This window comes from Mytilus trossulus, chromosome 3 (genome assembly GCF_036588685.1).
Source record: "Mytilus trossulus isolate FHL-02 chromosome 3, PNRI_Mtr1.1.1.hap1, whole genome shotgun sequence".
In the NCBI taxonomy this organism is placed as follows: Eukaryota; Metazoa; Mollusca; class Bivalvia; order Mytilida; family Mytilidae; genus Mytilus; species Mytilus trossulus.
In genome coordinates, this window is record NC_086375.1 from 35,467,331 (window position 1) to 35,477,522 (window position 10,192).

Here is a 10,192-nt window from a genome sequence, read left to right on the forward strand (position 1 = left end):
CGTCACAGCTGTTTCCGAGTTTGATGTTTGTAAACATTGATTGACAAACATGAGTAGAATTTATAATGATAAACCTTTATCAAACTTACCACTTATCACAATTGAACATCCAGAATGGAACGTTGAAGGGAAATCAGGGTAAGCTAATTAAAATACACAAGATGTTAATCGCAGTATAAAAATTATCATTTTTTGTAGGACAGTTATATTTCCGGGTCATCTTTTATCGTTGAATACCATACAACAAGACTCGTTTAAACTTAACTTTTGTTTTGCTTAGAAAGACATGTTAGTGCACCTAATGTTTAGAGCTGGGGATGGGTTATGCTCAAGCAACTTTATAGTGGTGGGTGCTGGGGTTACTGTCCTGTTCCTTACAACTGCTCGAGGACTATGTTACAAACTGTCTATAAATGTTATATATGTCCCAGCTAACATCATACATGTCATTAATTGGTAAGATTTTTGAAGAAATGTATGATGCATTGTGAAGAAATATTTAGTTGTGTTTTAAAGGCTTGTCGTTTCACTTAGTAAAACATATGGTTATGGGATGGTGATTTGAACAATTTCTTATATGAAACTTGGACAGTTGTTCATGATTCCAATCTATTAACCAATAACCATATATACATGAATGTAAGTAAAGAATGGTTACTATTTATGCTTAATGGAGGAAGAACAAGAATTTTGACCTTCATATAATATATCCGATTGTATTTATATAGAATGTTTTTTAAGATTAATTTAGATATACCGGGGACATCGACAATAACAAGCAGTCACTCTTAGAATTAACAACCGTTATCTACATTTGTTTGTATTTTACTGAATTTCTATATTTCAGTATATACTATCCACATATTCTGCATTTTCTCAATGTAGACTTTTCCATTCTGACAGGTTAGTCGTTTTGGAACATAAAATCTGAGACAACTATAACACATATAACACATATGTGTTATAGTAGTCAAAGATAAAATATATAAATGTTTTAGGGGTACTGGTGTCTTAATTGAGGGAAGTGTACGGCGAAGATCAAGGGTGTCTGTCAATACAAAAGACGGTAACAAGGTGTGTATATGTTTTGCAAAAACAAAAGGTGCATGAGTTTTCTATCATTTTAATTAGTAGGTCGACATTGGAATTGAAAATTATTTAAAAAGGCAGCTTCTTTCCATTGTGAGCGAAAAGATCGAGAGGCGAAAGATACAAAAGGATATTTAAAGTCATAAGTCGAAAAAAAACTGACAAAGCCATGACAAAATACGGACAACAACGTTAAGACAAACAGTTCAAAAACACAATAAAGAAAACAAAAGATTGAGCAACACGTGTACGAACCCCAACAAAAACCAGTGGTGATCTTAGATACTCCGAAATAGTAAGAAGAATCCTGCTCCATATGTTGCACCAATCGCGATGATCATGAAAGAACAAAACCCGTGAGTAAGTCACATTCGAGGAAAAATAGGACAGGATTGTGGTTACGGCACCAAGGGACATATCCGTCGTCATCTGTGAAACAAATGTTCCATAACGAGCTATCAAATGGTGATGGAGTCCGTAATAAATTTTAAGGGATGATTTGGACTTCAATTAGCTCTTTCCATATTATACAGAGACCTTTGTTGTAGACACGTGTGAGACAGTATGTTGACCTCAATATGCCCTAAAAATAGTTCTGTGTCGTCGAGTTCTTTATTTAAGTTATATTTACATGAGATAGCTATTGAATTAAAATTAAAAAAAATATATATTTTCGCTTAATTTGTATTAATTATACAGTACATGGAAGTGGATAATTATTTTTAAAAATCGTTTATTCATTTCTCTTGAATCAAAACATACCCATACAACATTTTAAACTTATTTTTATGACTGGACTAATGCTTCTAGCAGAGTTAACTTTATACGACCGCAAAATTTGAAAAAAAATTCGTCGTATATTGCTTAATACGTTGGCGTCGTCGTCTGCGTCGTCGTCGTCGTCGTCGTCCGAATATTTTTAGTTTTCGCACTCTAACTTAAGTAAAAGTGAATAGAAATCTATGAAATTTTAACACAAGGTTTATGACCACAAAAGGAAGGCTGGGATTGATTTTGGGAGTTTTGATCCCTACATTTTAGAAATAAGGGGCCAAAAAGGGCCCAAATAAGCATTTTCTTGTTTTTCGCACTGTAACTTTAGTTTAAGTGAATAGAAATCTATGAAATTTTGACACAAGGTTAATGACCTCAAAAGGAAGGTTGGGATTGATTTTGGGAGTTTGGTCCTAACAGTTTATGAATTAGGGACCAAAAAAGGGTTCAAATAAGCATTTTTCTTGTTTTTCGCATCATAACTTTAGTAAAAGTAAATAGAAATCTATGAAATTTAAACACAAGGTTTATGACCTCAAAAGGAAGGTTGGTAATGATTCTGGGAGGTTTGGTCCCAACAACAGTTTTGGATTAAGGGACCTAAAGGGTCCAAAATTAAACTTTGTTTGATTTCATCAAAAATTGAATAATTGGGGTTCTTTGATATGCCGAGTCTAACTGTGTACTGAGAATCTTAATTTTTGGTCCCGTTTTCAAATTGGTCTACATTAAGGTCCAAAGGGTCCAAAATTAAACTAAGTTTGATTTTGACAAACATTGAAACTTTGGGGTTCTTTGATATGCTGAATCTAAAAATGTACTTAGATTTTTTATTATTGGCCCAGTTTTCAAGTTGGTCCAAATCGGGGTCCAAAATTAAACTTTGTTTGATTTCATCAAAAATTGAATAAAAGGGGTTCTTTGATATGCCAAATCTAACTGTATGTAGATTCTTAATTTTTGGTCCTGTTTTCAAATTGGTCTACATTAAAGTCCAAAGGGTCAAAAATTAAACTTTGTTTGATTTTAACAAAAATTGAATTCTTGGGGTTCTTTGATATGTATAATCTAAAATTATTATATTAAGTAGTGTACAATAGCAAGAAATTTTCAATTGCACAGTACTCAGCAATAACAAGAAATCTTCAATTGCACAATATTGTGCAATAGCAAGAGATTTTCAATTGCATAGTATTGCGCAATAGCAAGAAATTTTCAAGTACACAGTATTGTGCAATAGCAAGTATTTTCAAATGCACAGTATTGCACAATATCAAGAAATATCTAATTTCACAATATTGTGAAATAGCAAGATTTTCAATTGGAGTTATCTTTCTTTGTCCAGAATAGGTAGTTGAATAAACTTAAATCATTGTTTTATTCTAAATACAATGTATATTCTTTTTTACTACCAACTGATAAATTAAAACAATCTTTACCATTTATAGGTGATAACAAGCACTTTTTAACATTTTAATATTTTATGATGTATTTAAATGAGTAATTATTGTTGCAAACTCAATTAGAAATTTGGATTGAGATTAGTTTTGGAATAAAGGATAGGGGGTGTGAAAAAAAATTGGGTGGGTGGGGGATGGGTTCAGTTTTTCTCATTTGAAATTTCATAAATAAAAAGAAAATTTCTTCAAACATTTTTTTGAGAGGATTAATATTCAACAGCAAAGTGAATTGCTCAAAGGCAAAACAAAAATTTTAAGTTCATTAGACCACATTCATTCTGTGTCAGAAACCTATGCTGTGTCAACTTTTTAATCACAATCCAAATTTAGAGCTGAACCCAGCTTGAATGTTGTGTCCATACTTGCCCCAACCGTTCAGGGTTCAACCTATGCGGTCGTATAAAGCTGCGCCCTGCGGAGCATCTGGTTGTATCATGGAATACGATTTGATCAAAATTTAAGTTCTTATAATGAACAATTCGTAGAGTAAGGATCCCTCATTGGATTTAATTATAAGGTAATAGTTTACCAAGCAGGTTCTCGAATATGTAAAATTTTAGTTTTTGTTATCACAGACATAAAAAAGAAATGTTAAATCGTGACTCCGATTTACCTGTATCACCAGTAATAAATGCTGTTTTTTCCTAGTAGACTCGAGCTCTGGTTTCACAATAAGAGTAAAACTTCAATTTAGTAGAGTTGAGAGCACAAACATTATAAGCGAAATCTAGTATGTTTGAAAGTTAACAAGAGTTAATGCTATACTGTGTATATTTCTCTGGGGGATAAATATCGAATGCTTAAATAAGAAAATGGTGTTTAACGAGTAATCACTCTTTTGTAATGTCATATATAAAGACAACTGCAATAGTCTGGAGTCTGATATTAGCTCTTTATTTTATGTCTACATGAATCTGTACAAATTCAAAATCATTGTATGCATTATTTGTCTTCATTATTACTTTGGAATTAGTTTTCCACTAGATTTACTAGATTTGCAGTACATTGTATAAAGGCTTTCACAATAAATTTCAATCCTCATGTATGTTTTTATTTCCACTTAAGTGACAACAAAAGTCTTCTTTTCCGATTGAATAAGTTCTGTCTTAGAGACTATAGAAAACCAATCGCTCATTGCCTTTGTTCATCGATTGATAAAAGCAGAGAGGAAATAAAATTTGTCAAATGATATACCAAAACGTGTCATTTTCGCTTCACCTCATACAAATAATTCGATACAAATGATTTGTCTAAGGAAATGATGGACCACAAATTTGTCATTACTTTTTTTTTCCATTGGCCAACAGAGTAGGTAATAAGTATTGGTCACCCCTGTAATGGCTTCTTATATCGCAATTGCAAAAGGTATAATTTGTAATGGTAGTGGGCTAATACTATTCAGCTGCTATCTTGTGATCTACAGTCATTAAAGAATAGAGACACATAGACGTTAGGCAAATTAGTAAATGGATAGACACTTTAGTGGTTTTAATTACCAATAAAGAATTCATGATGGTCTGTTAGAACATTTACACAAAACTGACTTGGCTTTTGAAACAATGAGTTGCTTAATTGCCTTCCTGTGCCCACAATGCGATAGATAATGCAGGGGAAATTTAATCAAGCAAGAGAAAGCTAATGGCCATATTTCTTTCTTCATTTAAGGACTAATCTTGAAAAACATTTAGTTTCAACGAATAGAACAAAAGTCACCAATTGATAATGCAAAAATCACACATAGCATCGTTTATAACAAAGTTTTCAGCAGAACTTCTATTTGGCGGAACAATATACGTTAATGTTGGTACCACACGATTTGCTAAATGCACAAAAAGAGTTCTTCTCTTGAATTAAAGTTTCATTTATAATGTAAAATTCTTTGTGCTTACATTTGGAAAAAAATAACGAACATGTATTACTGAGGCCAATTTGCAAACTTAAGCAACAAATATTGATGAATGTAAGTTAACATATTACAAACATGGTCGCAGGAATATTCCAGCATAGTTACATTGCATTCTTGTACCGTTATTTTCTTAGTTCTCTTTCGTTGTGCCTTTGACATATTCTGACCTTCTCGTACAATAAATACGCTATAAGATGTTGTTTTTGTGTTTTATAACATTAAACACTGTGTTTTATATTGTAAGTACTGTAAAAGTGTATGATCTTAACTATAAAATGTGAAGTCAGTAGTACGGAGAGTATCATTTTATATTCTGGAGTGGCTAGGGGTTCAAGTTTTGTTCGTCTAAATTTGGACAAGATGATTTTTCAATTAAAAACGATTACAGTTAACTATAGCTGCAGGTACGATACTTATACTGACTACTGTTTCATATAGACTGAATTTTCATTTTTCCTATTAATGGGTCATGGTTTTAAGTGTCTCTTTCGAGTAAAGAAACACGTCGACAAGAAGATGGATAGTTGGTTCCCTCCCTTAAAAATGCAAACATGATGATAAACTATAAACAGAGTCAATATTCCGATGGTGACAATTACGTCAGAAAAGTAAAAAAAAAAAAGAAGAGTAAAACGAATCAAAAGTCAGATATTAATCGCGCTTCTTCGTTTCTTGTCAGAGTGTTGTGGTACTACCATTTCGTTCTTTATTTCAGAAAAGATATTTTGTTCTTCATGTTGATGTACAGAAAGCACACAAAAGAAAATTTGACACTTCTGGGAAAGAAATAAACCCAAATTTTAGCGAGACACAGAAGGTTGGAACAGGATATCTTAATAAATACAGTAAGCATTTGTATCATTGGGGGATATATTTAACAGAATGTATTTGAAAAAAAATATTTGTTTTTAGGTTTAAGCCTGATTAAAGTTAAAAATTAAAAAAAATCAACTTTGTAAATTTTTAAATGGCAGAACTTGTCATTTATGGGGACAATTACTGCTGTAAAATCACAATGTGTTGATGATGAACTTAATATTTTTTATCAAACAATGTTCTAGGAATGACACCAGTCCTTGCAACCTAAACGATTTTTTAAAAATTTTATACAATTTTATACGTTTGTAGGTTAATGTGTTTTATTTTTAATTCCAGAAGTGGAAGCCAAAGGTGAAACTGATAATATAAATAAACAAGAAGTACAAAAACTTCTACACAATGATGAAATGGACCAGATATATCGGAAATCGTCTACACTTACTTCAGAAGGATGCTTATCATTTTGGTTACCAGAATCGAAGTTAGAGGATATAGAGATTCTAGATGGAGATTCATTACGAATAACAACCAAAAAAAATAGTCCTTTTATAGGTTTGTTTATTTGGAGAAAAAAACATTTCTTGAGTTAAATGCGCATATATCACATCCACAGCGACTACGAACTAAAAATGCCATAACAACCACAAATAAAAACCCTAAATACGTTAAAAAAAACAACAACAAAAAAGTCTACACAACAATATAAACTCACAAAGACTGAGCACCACAAACCCACTAAAACATGTTACCCACGGTTACTTGATGCACCCATGTTAACAAAGTGGGTCAGAGCCAAACAAATAAAGGACAAGGAATCAGGCTAATCTAAAGCATGACATGAATTTATAGTGCTTCATAATAAAGCTTGACAAAACGATTTTGAATACCTCGAAATTCTATATTAGCTCGAGAATAGTTAAGAACAATGTCGAATTTATATACCGGAGTTCCTAAGTACAGCATGTGATCTGCGCTTTGTAATAACGTTGGTACTCAGTTAATCAAAATGCTGTTTTATGTCAAAAAAAAAAAAAAAAAAAAAAAAGGAGGAAGAAAAGAAAAACTAACCACCAGAGTTCAAATTTCAAATGACATGGATATTTTAGCTATTTCAATAAAGCTATATGCATTTAAAAAAAAATATAATTGATTTCTGAAAACTGTCAGCTTAATTATTTTTAAGTATACATTGATTGTATAACATAAGTAGAATTATAAAGGATATTTTATTTTCAGAAAACTTAACGAAAGTGGAAATTGAATCGTCAACTGTGTCAAATTTTGCAGGAGAAGAAGTTGGTGCAAATTGGACTGATAAAATTATGTCTATGAAATCTAATGAAAGAGAAACGACTCCAGCTGACGATAACAACGACGACGAATGGGTATTTATTTATTTATCAGTTACTTACGTACTTAGTGTTCCTAAAAAATGTAGCATTTAATTTATTAGTACTGCCACGTGGTTAAAAAAGACAACTTAACATTAGACTAATAAAAGGATGAGAAAACTCATTTACAAGGTCGATTTTAAAGACCATTTGTAAAAATATACCTCAACAAAAATGAACGATTTCTTCATGTTTACTGAGCTAAATGATCTTTGTTGACTGTTATTGTAGAATCAGTTTAGTGATTAAAGGTTGCAAAATCTTCAAGCTACTTACACGTCTGGGAAAATATGTTTGCCAATGGTTTCCGTATTTACCCTAATTTAAGTTAATACCCTAGATAATTTTATAGGGATTTTCGGTCAAGGCAAACCAAATTGGAGTTCTATACTTTGTTATTCGTTCGCTCAGTATAATATAATATAACCTCCTTGCTCAGTGCTAGTACGTTCATAATTATTTCAGATCAAGAACAAACACATAAATATTTCAGATTGTTTTGTTGGATTAAGAAAGATTATGCTTTTGAAGAACTCGATTGAGTTTGTTATAGGTTCATGGGAGTTTTTTTTACTTTGTGTATATTTTTCGTCCTGACTGACATGGAGGGCTTGAAATATTTAACTTTACGAAACAAATGATAAAAAAAACATTGAACATGGCCATGCATTAGTTTGTGCCTTATGTAGTCATAATGAAAGGTATTTGAAAATAAAATTCTGTTTTTGTTACTAACGTTGCTCTAAGCAAACATAATTTCAAACATGGTCCAATAAGTCATGTATAATCATAGAAAAGCTCGGAAACGATGCTTTTAATTAATACTGCCTTATGACCGATAAACAATTTATAAGGCTCAGTTGTTGTTTAACGTGACCAAGTTTTAATCATTGCGCTAGAGTTTCATGGATTTATATGGGCTGTAGCACAGAAACTGTTAAAGACAATTTTAATAAAGATGTATGGTACACTTTCATTGTAAAAAATCACAAAGATCATCGATCTAGGAAAGTGTTTGTTTGTATTTCACATTTAAAAAATCTACTAATCTTTTTTGTTTTTCAGGATGACTAAGTTTTTACTTATGGGAAATGAATCTCAAAGGAAGATAAGAATCTAATGAAATTATACATTCTACACAGACTTCAGTAATAATATGGATTTTTATATTTCCGTGATGATGGAGATATTTTGACAAATGAGCCATGTAACAGGATTATGTTTCGCTGTTATGTAATAGAACAGGACTGTAAATAGGAACTAGTATATTGAATTGTTACAATTCTAGTGTTACGTCTGTCGTACAGGTTCAAATTGTGCAATAAAATAATTATACACATGCTTTTAAGAAAGAGTATAATGTCTTCCTTTTTTAAAGCATATATAATACAGGTATTAATTGGGGTTTTTGGATAGATATTTGAATAAGATGAAGCCTGGTGCATTTGAGATATAGGTGTCAAAGTGATCACATAAAAAAATCCGGACAATTGTTTGTATAGAAAAACTATGGAATTTTTCTTTTGAGGAAAATTTATAAAAGGCATATGGTTCATATACCTGGCTAAATAACAAGGGACGGGGTATCTTGTAGACAATTTTAATAAATACTTTCATTGTAAAAATTCACCAAGATTATCGATTTAGGCAAGTGTTTGTATCTCACATTAAAAAAATAATTGCAAATTACCTTTAACAGAAAAATACTGTGTTACAGCCCATATCAATAGGACAGAAGTTTTCGGTAAAATAACACTATCATACAAGCAATTATTACATTTGTTGATTGATTGTTAGTGTTTATAGCGACACTTTCAGCACCCTTTGCTACGTCATGGTGGCTTTTCTTTTTTAAATAGAAGAAATCGGAGTACAAGGAGAGGACCATCGTCCTTCGACAAGAAAACTGGCCAATCCTACTCCATCGGAAACGAACGCACCACCCATGCACGATCATCAAACTCCAAATCTGCCTAAATGTTGACAGGTAAGTGAGTCGAACGCACCAGTTATGCACAAGCATCGAACTCACAACCTACCTCAGTGTTGACAGTTTAGTGATCACTGATAACGAATTGTGTATTCAGTATTGATGTTGGTCTGTATCCCTAGACAGGGATGGTTAGACCAAGTCGGTGGAATCCCCTCAGTAATTCCCGCCAATTTATAGAGGTTTTGCTCCTAAAGCCGGATTTTGAGCGCTACTGTGTAATAGAGTTCAGACGCAAATATTTAAAACAATTCTGAATAACTGTCTTAACTGTATATCAAAGTTATTGGGTATATCGAATTCAATCCATAAATTTGCAGTTATTGAGAACACAATTTGACGTTTTTACTTGTTCGTTGTGTCTAAAGATGTTAATAGGAGAATTAAGTTTGACCCTTGCGCATTCTACGACGTAATCAAATTTTATTTCATCAATAAGTAACTGAAACTTCGTATCGACACTTTGATAAGAAAGGATTGTTACAGATGATGGATTTTCTGTAAGGAAATGTTGAAGTTTTTATGGGCATGCCTTCAATCAATTGTAATACAATAAATCATTTCAATTCTAGAGATTGTCCAGATTCTGCTATTATTCACATGCAGTAATAAATCACATGCAGTGGTATCGATGAATATCTGAAAAATAATGAAGAAAGGCACTACTAATACTCGAAGGATAACAACAAACTACAAATCTATAAATTCAACAACAAAAAAAGATTGATCGCACAATATTCCTTGGCACCTACCTGCGTAATAT

General features: G+C 32.0%; 1 protein-coding gene across 1 annotated transcript; it reads left to right on the forward strand.

Moving 5' to 3' along the window:
* On the forward strand, positions 1 to 8,776 carry LOC134709390 (arpin-like). The gene is made up of 6 exons (XM_063569558.1): positions 1 to 138; positions 999 to 1,074; positions 5,945 to 6,074; positions 6,385 to 6,600; positions 7,285 to 7,433; positions 8,505 to 8,776. The coding sequence occupies exons 1-6, from the start codon at positions 50 to 52 to the stop codon at positions 8,511 to 8,513; spliced, it is 669 nt and encodes a 222-aa protein (XP_063425628.1). The 5' UTR covers positions 1 to 49; the 3' UTR covers positions 8,514 to 8,776.
* Positions 8,777 to 10,192: the final 1,416 nt, after the last annotated feature.

Coding starts and splice junctions, on each gene's coding strand:
- LOC134709390 (XM_063569558.1), top strand. CDS start 50: ATGAGTAGAATTTATAATGATAAACCTTTATCAAACTTACCACTTATC. Junction 139..998: donor AACGTTGAAGGGAAATCAGG/GTAAGCTAATTA, acceptor TAAATGTTTTAG/GGGTACTGGTGTCTTAATTG. Junction 1,075..5,944: donor ATACAAAAGACGGTAACAAG/GTGTGTATATGT, acceptor TCTTTATTTCAG/AAAAGATATTTTGTTCTTCA.